The sequence below is a fragment of the Maniola hyperantus genome, chromosome 6 (genome assembly GCF_902806685.2).
Source record: "Maniola hyperantus chromosome 6, iAphHyp1.2, whole genome shotgun sequence".
Taxonomy (NCBI): domain Eukaryota; kingdom Metazoa; phylum Arthropoda; class Insecta; order Lepidoptera; family Nymphalidae; genus Maniola; species Maniola hyperantus.
This window is the reverse complement of record NC_048541.1, coordinates 9,637,848-9,650,558: the sequence shown is the minus strand read 5'-3', so window position 1 is coordinate 9,650,558 and position 12,711 is coordinate 9,637,848. Positions and strand designations below refer to the sequence as shown.

At 39.0% G+C, this 12,711-nt stretch overlaps 2 protein-coding genes across 2 annotated transcripts; one reads left to right on the top strand and one right to left on the bottom strand.

Annotated features, from left to right (window-relative positions):
* Positions 1-2,927: 2,927 nt before the first annotated feature.
* mtSSB (mitochondrial single stranded DNA-binding protein) lies at positions 2,928-3,785 on the bottom strand. The gene is made up of 3 exons (XM_034969269.2): positions 3,588-3,785; positions 3,396-3,483; positions 2,928-3,302 (listed from the first exon to the last, which is right to left on the bottom strand). Exons 1-3 carry the CDS (start codon positions 3,603-3,605, stop codon positions 2,965-2,967), a joined length of 444 nt encoding a protein of 147 aa, XP_034825160.1. The 5' UTR covers positions 3,606-3,785; the 3' UTR covers positions 2,928-2,964.
* A 716-nt stretch (positions 3,786-4,501) lies between these two features.
* Capr (caprin family member) lies at positions 4,502-11,021 on the top strand. Its single transcript, XM_034969268.2, has 4 exons — positions 4,502-4,685; positions 6,320-6,502; positions 7,653-7,819; positions 9,311-11,021. Exons 1-4 carry the CDS (start codon positions 4,563-4,565, stop codon positions 10,602-10,604), a joined length of 1,767 nt encoding a protein of 588 aa, XP_034825159.1. The 5' UTR covers positions 4,502-4,562; the 3' UTR covers positions 10,605-11,021.
* Positions 11,022-12,711: the final 1,690 nt, after the last annotated feature.

Genomic DNA, 12,711 nt, shown 5'->3' with positions numbered 1-12,711 from the left:
TGCTGCTGACTGAATAATCAGGGCTACCAATTTCTACGCGAGTAGACTGTAGACGTACCTACGATAAATTAATAAGACTATAATTATTTTAGATTAATAATACTCCGTAATGTTAGATAAATACTAGTACGCAGTATCTTTTTTATTCAGATACAAGTTATGACTGCGAATTGTGATCTCATCTCGTGGTAAGTGATGAAGATGATGCAATCAGATGGGAGCGGACTGACCTGAAAATTGTTTGACAGTCCAATTTTGCCGGTAGGGTGGTAACTAGCCACGGCCAAAGCCTACACCCGGGTTGAATTTTCAAAAATCTTTTCTTAACGGCTGTCCACGACATACCTAATAGCTATCTGCACGCCAAATTTCAGCCCGATCCGTCCAGTAGTTTGACCTGTGCGTTGATAGCTCAGTCAGTCAGCTTTTCCTTTTATATATTTAGACTAGCTTATGGTCGCGACTTCTTTTATATTTACAGATATATTTTCTTCACGTAAGTATATTTTTGATCACGTGATAACTAGTCTGTTGATATCGCTCAAACTAAGTTCCATAGTCACTTGAGCATTCTCAGAAATATTTTTATTAAAATAAACTTTTAAAAGAACGTTTGAATAGTCAAGTGCATCTACCACTGGTTCGGAATGCCTTTCCTACTGAGAAGAACCAAAGAAATTTGAATGAAAACAAAGAATGTTTGGATGTTTGGTGATTTTTAAAATTTGCGGTCACAGAATGTCGCCTGCCGCGACAATAGTCCTCGCCGAGTTGTATTAGATATATTATATATCGGAAAAAAATATCTCGAGGGTTTTGACAAAACTTATATTCGCGCCAACCATTCCGCCACCGGCCACAAAATAGGATATTCTACTGATCTACTGGGTTTAATCTACTGCTATCCCTTCAGTGGCGTGCAGCTCATAGAGGCATAAACGCATTGCGTACCCTCATTGTAATTAATCAATGCTTATTTTTCATTTTAACCTGCCGCTAAATAAGTTCATACCTAAATGCATACCCTGGCTTGAACTCCTGTGCACGCCACTGTATCCCTTTCATAATGTTGCTCGCGGAAAAGGATAGCACTAGATTTAGACCTGTTAATTTAGGTTGGTTTAGAGATTGTATGTACACGAGAATCAGCCCCATTGTATACAACAGAATTAGCCTCACTGAGTTGGTAGTTTAGGAGTCTCTAGGTTTATAGGAGGGAGTATTTCATAAAATCAACAGATCCACTTTTCAAAAATTGTGAACCAGCTGGCAGGTCGAGTTTACTATGTACACAGATCTACCTACCAACTTTCAGCTTTTGCCAATTCTATGTTCATTCCTATAGGCTCTTGGCTTCATAATCTGCTGCGCGATTGCGGGAGCATGACAGCTACAATGCCACGATCGCAATCATCTCTGATTGGTTAACGCTCGCTCACTATTGGCTACATGCATTGTTGCAACAAGAATCACACAAATTCAGCCAATCAGAACAATAATTGAGATTGTAATAAAGATTGATGCAGATTTTAGACAATCGCCCTACTGGTTAAATAGGATTAGATGAGTAGAATTGTCTAGTGTCTACTGACATTTAGTTGAAAAAATACCAACCTGATTAGTTGATGGTTATTTCTTCTCTAGCATGTGACATCATCTCGAAGATGAAGAAGTTTTAAATTAATACTTTGATTTGCATTAAATGCTATTTGTAGTGGGTATATTATACTATTTAAGCAACTACTAACTACAAATCATATTACTGCCAACTTTATAGCAATCAAATTAATTACTGTGATTTAGCATTCAGAAAAGCTCGCAAACAATTAAGGTAGGTATTGAGGTAAACAATATGACTGCTTCATAACATAAGAATGCATTATGCAAAAACTGCTATTTCTCCTTTCTTGCTGACAATAGATAGAACAAAACCGGCCAAGTGCGAATCAGACTCGCGCACTGAGGGTTCCGTAGTACAATCGTATTTTGCACGATAAATCAAAAACTACTTACTAGATCTCGTTCAAACCAATTTTCGGTGTAAGTTTGCATGGTAATGTACATCATATATTTTTTTTAGTTTTATCATTCTGTTATTTTAGAAGTTACATGGGGGGACACACATTTTACTTTTGAAGTGTCTCTCGCGCAAACTATTCAGTTTAGAAAAAAATTATATAAGAAACCTCAATATCATTTTTGAAGACCTATCCATAAATACCCCACACGTATGGGTTTAATGAAAAAAATTTTTAGTTCAATTAGAACTAATTTTTTTTTTAATTTTTAATGAATTTTGGGGTTCCCCATAATTAATGGGGAACCCCAAAATTCATTGTTTTTTTTTTCAATTTATGTGTAAAAATCTTAATGCGGTTCACAGAATACATCTACTCACCAAGTTTCAACAGTATAGCTCTTCTAGTTTCGGAAAAAAGAGGCTGTGACATACGGACGGAGGGTTCCGTTTTTTGCCATTCGGCTACGAAACCCTAAAAACAAGCTCCATAACTTTTAGCTACATGGTCAAAATATCAACCTTACATTATGTCAGCTACTTTTGAATTTATTTACCTTTTTGTCCTTGTGTAATACTGCACTTTAATCTACTCTATACACCCTTATGCTATGAAGCCTTCAATATATTTATACATATTTTGTTAATCAAAATATATAGAGTGGTTAAAAAAACATAGTTTTTAATAATAATTTGAATTACATTTATTTTATCTTATAAACTATGTAGCAAATTTACCTACAAGCTTATTTTTAAGAGGTACATATTACCTTAAAAGTATTTTCCAAATACTAAAATGTATTCTAATACTTAAAAGCATCTCAAAAGCTGTTCTTTTTTACATAATATTATGGACAAAAATCAGACAATATACTAATGATACTCTTAAACATTAATACACATTTCTATATTCAGCATAGCATAATATTATTAGAATACCTACCTGTCTATGCATTTGGCGGCTGACTTTGAAAGAAAATAATATCATCTGCTATCACAGTAGATGCTGTTCTAACCTGGCCATCATCTAATTTGATTTCACCATAAGACAGCTTGCCAGTGACATACACTCGTTGACCTTTTTTAAGATACTTGTAGACAGTGTCGCGCAAACCTGGGCGGAAGACGCTGACTCTGTGCCAGTCTGTTCTCTGAAGCATATCACCAGACTCATATTTGTAACTAAAGTGCGTTGCAAGTGGAAAATTTATGACTGGGTGTTCTTCAGAGCCTCGTTTTTGGGGATCAGCTCCGACTCTTCCCAATAATGTTACTTGATTAATTGCTGGAAAATAATATCATCATAGGTACTTTTACCAAAAATTACATTTTATGACAAGTATTTTATTTAAAAAAACTGTAACTGAACATATTTTACTTTTTTCTGTATTTTGTGCGTCATACTTGGCAACAGTTGTGTGTAACAACTTCCCAGTTTGTACAAACTGTCGAACATGAGAGACTCCCTGTAAAGAAAAAAGTTTACATTATGTACTTTGATGTATTTTCACTTGAACCCGCAAAGTTGCGATAATTTATAGGTTAAGTTATATGCAAACACCGCAAGTACCTTCGAAAATCGCTGCATTTCTAACACAATAATATTTCTTTTTAATAACTTGATTTAATCAATATCACTCATCACTTCAAAAAATTCAATAGCTCAAAACTATGGCTCAAAACATAAAAACGAGATTTAATTTCGTACAAATGTTTTTCTTTTGTATTAAACTACACAACACAGACCAAATACAGACGTAGTGATTATTTATTCTCTTTGCTATACTGTATACATACTAGTTTTTTTAAACTGATTTTACTGCTCTGAAATCTAGCCCTTTTGAGCTTGGTAGTTTATCTAGTGCAATCACAGACATACACTTACAGATATGCAACTATCGTGGCCTCCTCAATCCCTCTCGCTCAGGCAGAGGTAGGTACTTACTTGTGAAAATATGTTATTCCTTCTATTTTATGTTCGCTTTGGCTATTGTAGTCTAGTATAATATAACCCCCCATTGCACAATAACTTCAAAAACAAATCAATTATTTCCTTGAAATACTTGAGTCAACATAACCTCACTTCACATTGTTTGTCAAGATCTTACGTACAATTACATCTTGACAAACAAAAAAGTGGCCACGGTTAGGACAGAAAATAATCTTTTTGTCACGTTCTAATAAGAGCCTAAATGCTCGCTCTAAGACTAAGAGTCACAGTAGGGCTACTTCTATAGGTTATTTTAAGCTTAGATGAAATGGTCTAAAACATGCATCAATAATTATTACAATCTCAATTGTTCTGATTGGCTGAATTTGTGCGATTCTTGTTGCAACAATGCATTGTGGCCAATAGTGAGCGAGCATTAACCAATCAGAGATGATTGCGATCGTGACATTGTAGCTGTCAAACAAGCGCGGTAGGGCCCCTAGTTTTGATATACCAAAGAGAATATAACACATTTCGTCTATCGTCTATTCACTACCTTCTACCAACTTAGTCCATACTCCATACCAATCCAGAAGAAGTTGTTGCCTGTGAAGGATGCCTTCTGCAGCGAATGCGAAGTCTGAAAAACCAGCTTCTTCGGAAGCATCGGATAATTCACCAATCCGACAAGTTATGACTATTATTGAACACAAAATTCGCAACTTGGAGAAAAGAAAGGTAAGTACAATTTAATGGTTCTTATTGTACGATGCACTCGGCATCAACAAACGTTTTGTATGCTATTTTGATCTCTTATTTTTGTTATTTAATAGGTGGACTCGAAATTTTTGCATACAAGAACTATAATTTTATGTTCAAAAAGATTGGACGCTAAGCTAATTTCCAATCGAGAGCATGTAAATAAATATGAGGTTTTCCGTTGACGCCATTTTTACACATGTGCTCCAGTAATTTTTGCTACCAAATCGTGACGCCTAAAATTCGCTGAAACAAGCAAGTCTTCCTAGTTCCTACATAAAGAAACACAACTTGTAAATACTAATATATTCGCATTACACCCTAGTGCATGGTTCAGTATCACATCCATTTCTAGTTTCTTATTAGGTAGGTAGCCTAATACCTACCTACCTATAATAAATAAATATTTTGTCCTTAAAGGTTTTACATGAATACTACAAAGCCGCTTAATTTGTAACTTCTATTATCTGTTTCTGGTTATGATTTAAGTGCTTTAAAAAGTAGTTCTTATAAAATAAACAGATACCTAACGAAATACAAAACAATGATGTACAGTTATTGTTAATTTATAATATAAAAGTCAATTATTTGCTTAAATTGTTGTAAGCAACTCTACAAGTGTTTCATGTTATTCATCAAAAATGATATTATAATATACCCATGTGTAAAAAAATTACATACATTACCTACATACCTACATCATCAAAAAAATCATCAATCATCTGTTAGACGACTTATTGACACACTCCAAGTGAGGCCAATCTTTTTTGCCTCAATGGTACTCAATAGTATGCCACATTTGTTTTGGCCGTCTATGCTTTCTTTGGCCTTGCAGGTGCCAATCTAATGCCACTCCTAATACTACTCTGAAGAAAATATTCAAAAATTAGACTTTATACTTTGACGCAAGATTTCTTACACCTTTATTACCTGTACCTTTATTACCTGTTATTTCCCACATCCACCATAACAAACAAACGTTCCTGTCATTGTTGTGGACAACACACAGAGAAACTTTCAGCTTTTATAAAATAAGGAAGGTCTTGCACACGCTGGCTCTCTCTTTAACATTAAGATACATTCTAATGTAATTTGTACACTTACCTACCTATGTAATGTTGTGGTTATATTTAGCTAATGATGCCTTAAAACCGTTCTACAATCTAGAAATCTATACTTATTATAAATACCCAATATAATTTAAAAATGAGTAATAGTAAATATTATGTAAATATTGTGCAATAGTAAACTGCAAATCAATAATTACAATAATAATTACAAAATTAATGTAATGAAATGCAAGTATGAATGGATTTTCAAACAACAGAACAACAGAGCAACAGAGATTTAGCTACTAGGCCTCAAATTATTTTAGTTAAATATTGTTTAAAACCTAAATTAAAGGACCACTAGCTACTACTATCTGACTTATGTTTACAGCAAAAAATTTACAATGAACCAAAAGCTTAATTTGCTGTAATCCATACAGATTCAACCTGTTTCAGCGGATTACAGCAAATTAAGCTTTTGGTTCATTGTATATCACGGACTTCCGCAAAGTAACGCCTGCTTCTATACAACAGCAAAAAATTTAACAATTTGCGTTTTTACAGAGCAAACTAACATCTTACCGAGACTTGCAAAAAGCTGGTAAAGAGCTGAATGGTGATCAGAAGGTTGCTGTAGCAAAGTATGATGAAGTCGTTCAGACATTGGAATTTGCTCGCGACATGTTCAAGCAAGTCGTGACAGTAGCAACTGTGGCCGAGCGAGACGCCAAGAAGCAAGCTAAAAAGGTAAAACAATGGTATAGTCTGTGCGAATCAAATAGTCGTTCGCGATAGCATTTTTTAGGCATCGTTGGGGCGTGCGACGTGAGGGAGCAGAACATACCGGCCCGCGCGAAGCGCCGCTTACCGCATTCACCATCTGCATTAGTGCGAGTGCTACATTCGTGCAAAGTACACAAGCGCGTCGAACAAAACCTGAGCGAGCTCGCACTTGCATCTTACGTCAGACGCGACTATTTAACTGCCGGGAACTATATCCAGACTAATATTATAAATGCGAAAGTGTGTCTGTCTGTCTGCTAGCTTTTCAAGACCCATCCGTTCAACCGATTTTGATGAAATTTGCTACAAAGATAGCTTGCACGGGATTTTAAAAACCTAAATCTACACGGGCGAAGTCGCGGGCACCATCTAGTCTAGTCATTCATAATTTTAATAAAGCATAGGTAATTTAACTTCACACCGGTAAGCACAGGGTTGTCAGGCCCCTCACTAGGTGCACATAAAATGACGAGTCGCAGGGGGCTGCTGGATCCAGCGGCGGCGCAAGACAAGTAGCGTGTGGAAGTGAATAATAGGGAAGAAATGAAAATGTATTGTAAGCTATATGCTATGTAAATATGGTCTTAACCAGAATACATAGCATAATAAGATAATATATAATTGCTTAATAAATAAATAGTATAACAGCTTAGTAAAAAGTAGACTCTTAAGTCTACTTTTACTAAGCTATTATACTGATCGCGACTGGTCGATTTGCTGTTACCCGTTGAGGAGTTCTCTTCTCTATTTCCAAAAATGTTCAACAAATCTTTACCAAACTTACATGGTATTAACCTGACAGTACAACCTTTGTAAAGAAAAAGAAATTGTGAAAATCGGTTCAAATTTGATGGAGTTATGGAATAAAATCGATATATTATGCTGTTACCCATTGAGGAGTTCCATCCTCTATTTCCGAAACTGTTCATCAAATCTTCACCAAACTTACATGGTACCAACCTGACAGTACAACCTTTATAAAGAAAGTCAGTTAAAAATAATTGTGAAAATCGGTTAGATTTCATAGAAAAAAACGCGTTGAATACAAAAATATACACTCCTTTTTGGACCACACTTTAATACATAAAAAAAAAAAGTTTTATTATTTTCTTAGGATGCATGGGTACGCTACACAGCAGAGACAAATAAAATACGTGAAGTACTGCTTGTCTTGGATTGTCTCATGCAAATGGGAAACGCGGAGGCGAGGGAAGACTTTCTCAATGGATCTAATGGGGCCGCCAAACTGACAGAAGATGATCTGAAAATTTTGGATGATTTGTGAGTATTGAAGCAAGTAAATATGTTGTTTTGATAGTTTTAAGGAAGTGTCTAGACGGTCACAAGCGGTCCTTCTTTAATAAAAAAACATCCAGCCACAATTTTCTGTTAGCATTTAAAATTTGTTCCTCCGAAATAAGTAGCCCAGGATGAAATCTTATCACTCTGACTCCACATATTCTTGTCTGTCCTGCCTCTAGAGTGTTTTTTGTAAAGTACAAAGCCAGAAGCTCGCAAAGGACATCCTGATTGAAGTGAGACTATGAGGGTGATGAAGGGAGATGGCGAGCCGGCGACCTCCTTTGCCAAACGAAGGTCGACAAGGTGAGCTGAATGAAGGGGCTATATGGAACGAGTTTTCTGTCATCATAGTATAAAATAAAGTCGCTTCCCGCTGTCTGTATGTAATATGTATGTATGTGTGTATGAACGCGTAGATCTTTTAAACTACGCAACGGATTTTAATACGGTTTTCACCAATAGATAAAGTGATTCAAGAGGAAGGTTTATAGGTATAGTTTAAGTCTCAAAAAATTAGAGATCCCTAGGAAAAATTGAAATCTTACTGACACCACATTAGTATCTACACTGCACCCATGCGAAACCAGGGCGGGTCGTTAGTTAAAAATAAATAACACAACAGGATTTTTTAAATTAAGTGACCTGTAGCATACATCAGTTTGCATTAAGAAATAAAGTTGAATATCCAGCCACAAGTTTAAAGCTTTTAAATTATGCACACCAATAAGGTTCAATTTTTAATACAATAACTTGTGGCTGTTTAGTTATTAAAATCAAATGTTTGTTTGTGGTTACCTAGACACTTCCTAATTTTAACACATTCTTTTATACATAAAAACATACAGTGCGACAAGGCTCTCTTGGCACTTGGATGACCTTGACAGGGGGGCGCTGTTGGAGAACGAAGGCTTAGAATATTCAAACAAGAACAAAGGGGACACTTGACGGCAACGTTAGTTCCGATTTTCGCCACGCGCCAAGATAGCCTTGTCGCACAGTAGATAGTCAAGTCAAAAGTCAAATCGTTTATTCAAATTGGGTACCATTGTACACTTTTTATTGATTTGAAAGTAGCTTTATTAATTACTAGCTGATGCCCGCGACTTCGTCCTCGTGGAATTAGGTTTTTAAAATCCCGTGGGACCTCTTTGATTTTCCGGGATAAAAAGTAGCCTATGTCACTCTCCAGGTCTTTATCTATCCAATTCAATTTTATTATATGGCGCGCGGCTGCACCAAACGGGCGCTATTTACTTCGCCAATGTCGTGTGGAATTGAAGAGACACGTCTTTATCTATACCCATGCAAAAAATCACGTCAATCCGTTGCACCGTTGCGACGTGATTGAAGGACAAACCAACAAACAAACACACTTTCGCATTTATAATAAGGGTACTGATTATCTATCTCATAGGCTGCCCTAATATTCTTTATTGTTCAATTATAATGTGCTAATTAACTGTTTTCCAGGTACCCAGAAGTGACCCCTAAACATGATGTAAATGAAGAGGGGCAGCCCGGGTTCCTTTCTTACACAGTAAAAGCAGCAGAACACTTGTACGCTATTATCGATGGCAAACCAAAGGAGTTTTTGGGAACAACCTATGCTCATATTAAGGAAATTATAAACGCGGTTCACGAATGTGGTTACTTTGATAAATCTCTGGAAGTGGAGGTCGCTGCGGAGCCCGAGGAGTGCCCCGTGCCGGAGGAGGAGCCCGAACCCGAGCCCGCGCCCGCGCCTCCCGAGCCCGAGGTGGCGCCCGCGTACGCGCCCGCGCCGCTGCCCGCGCCGCCCGCGCCCGCAGGCCTACCTGCGCCCGCCTACCCACTGCGTCCGTTGCCGCCCATCACCCTGCAGGAGGTGGAGCACGCCTACTTCGCGCAGCAGTACCCGCAGCAGAGACCCATCGCGGAAGTCATCGGCTCGCAGAACTTCTTCTTTCTCCAGGAGTCTGAAATCGACAGTCCTGTCGGCACCCCTCAACCTCCCCCCATCTTGAACCAGCAGGGCTCCCCGGCGCCCATCCCCACGCAGACGTTCACCAACCAGCACTATGTACTGCCCGGCGGCCGCGTGCCCGAGCCGGGCACGATCCCGATGCCGCCCCAGCCGCACTTCCCGCCGCACCCCGAGCCGGCGGTGTACCCGGTGCCCCTCGCCGCGCCGCTGCCGCACGTGCACGTGCCGCCCCAGCCCATCCCCCAGCCGATCCATGTCGAGCAACAGATTCAGATTCAGCCCGAAGAAAGGAAGCTTCCCACGCCCGTCGAAGATGTAATCGAGGAGAACTCGAAAGAGAGCAGAAGCCCCGAACGTGACGACGGGGACCGTAAGACCCAAGGCCAGGGCGACGGACAGAACCGGTTCCGGAGATACCGCGGCGGCGGCCGGGGATCGTCGAACGGCTTCCGCGGTCGCGGATCCTTCCAGAACAGGCAGAACAACGACAACTACCACGGACGGCATGGCGAGTATCAAAACAGATCAAACAAGGATGGATACCGGCAGTATAGTGACAACTATCAGAGCAGACACGGCAAAGACGGCTATCAGAATAGAGGTGGGAACGACGCCTACTACGGCAACGGCGACACGGGCGACTCGCACCACAACGAGAACGGCGGCCGCGAGCGATACAACGACGCGGGCTACCAGGGCGGGTTCAAGAGCCGCGGCAGAGGCGGCCCGCGCGGCGCTCGCGGCGCTCCCCGCGCGCCACGGCCCCACCAGTACGCTCGCAAACCGGACAACGTGGAGTAATTTACGAGTGCTTTTAATGACGGACTAAATCATTTGTGGAAGGCAAATTTCACCGGCAACAACGCGCTGTGGTAACAACAAACAAGAGATTATGGTATAAAAAACAAATTTAAAAAAGGATAAAAAAAAAGTAAAATAATAAAACATGAAACTGAATAAAAAATAAGTTACTTGAATTTAGATGTATGATATATAATGCGATTATTGTAAGTTACGTTAATTCTAGATTCTTGTATAGATTGTGTCACGCAAGTGGCTGAAGCGACGCGGCGCTCGGAGAGCCGCGGAGCGCCTCCGGGCAACGCAGCGCGTCGCGAGTGCCTCGTCCTCGTGATAATTTAAGTACAGGAGATGTGCACACTGGCATATTTGCCCTCTAATGGGACTAATATGGAATACAAGTCATTTTTTTAATCATTACCTGTTTTTATTTAATAATTATATTAATATTCGTTTGACGACCTCCCTGGCGCAGTGGTAAGCACTGGAGTCTTATTAGTGGGAGGTCCCGGGTTCGATTCCTGGCAGTGGTTTGGAGTTTTATAATTTCTAAATTTTTGGTCTGGCTGGTCTGGTGCCGTCAGCCGTGGCTAGTTACCACGCGACCGGCACAGCCGTGCCGCCAAGCGATTTAGCGTTCCGGTACGATGCCGTGTAGAAACCAAAGGTTTAATAAAAACTGCCATACCCCTTCCGGGTTAGCCCGCTTCCATCTTAGACTGCATCATCACTTACCACCAGATGAGATAGCAGTCAAGAGCTAACTTTTATCTGAATATGAAATCAACTAAATTGTCATATTTATGCTTAATACAAAGGTACTGAATAGTATTAGTTGTGCTGAAATTTTTATATGATTCTGCTACACTTGCTATGCTGATTTTCGAGATTTTTCTCTTTACTTTATCGTCAAAGCAGCGACTTAACCCATAGAGATGAATAACGTACAAATTAAAAGTAACTTGTCGCTGTAATGTAATTGTTATTTAATTTCAGGCTTCTTTTTATCTGTTAACCATGTTCTCTATAGAGGCTGTGTGCAAGAAAATTAAAGTATTCTATGAAAACAAACCTGTTTCATTATTTAAAAAAAAAGATTCCGACGAATTGAGAACCTCCTCCTTTTTTGAAGTCGGTTAAAAACCAAGATCTGATGCCATATAGACCTCTACTGACATTCCACGCTGGACCTGATTTTTCGCCATTTTGGCGCCGCTAATAGCAACAGCGCTATACAGTGCGACAGGGCTATGTTGGCGCGTGGCTAAAATCGGAACTAACGTTGCCGTCAAGAGTCCCTTTGTTCTTGTTTGAATATTCTAAGCCTTTGTTCACCAACAGCGCTCCCCTGTCAATGTCATTCAAGTGCCAAAAGAGCCTTGTCGCACTGTATATTAGACAAGGCTCAGATGAGACCATAGAGATAGTATCAGACAGGAATGTTAATTCCAGTGGTTCCAATTTTATCCATAGCAGAGATAGGTAGCCTTTACCATGTTTTTTAAAAACATTAGTATCGTAGACGGAGTAAAAAATCTAGACAAAGGAACTCTTGCTTTCTCATTCCCACTAAAAAAGGAACACAGATAAAGTTACTAATGTGATAAACAGAGACGCAGCTAACCTATTTTTTGTCCCTTATCGTGTAACCGATTTTTTTCAAGGAATACAACTTTAGTTGCAACACAAACTTTGAGAATACGTGGCATCATTGTATTTCTCATTAGTTATTTACTTGTTTTCACATAAAAAAGGTTAATACAAATGTTGTTGATCGGTTAATACAAATATTGACTACTAAACAATGGTAATTGTCGTGTTATTCATCGTTGGGCTATCGCTATCTCAGTCGCGGTTGTGTACTTTAGTCTCGCTTTTTTATTCAGTCTACGATTAGTATGAACGTAGGTTTGAGTGAATGTTATCTGTGGTTTATTGGTTCATTCCAAATAATTTGGATGTACTACTAGTACTACGTATGGTTCATTCAGATTCAAAAAAATTATTTATATTAGCTTTAAATAATCTTATAAGATTCAAAGCCCTGACTGACTGACTGACATATATATATCAACGCACAGCCTAAACCGCTGGTCCTAGAGACATG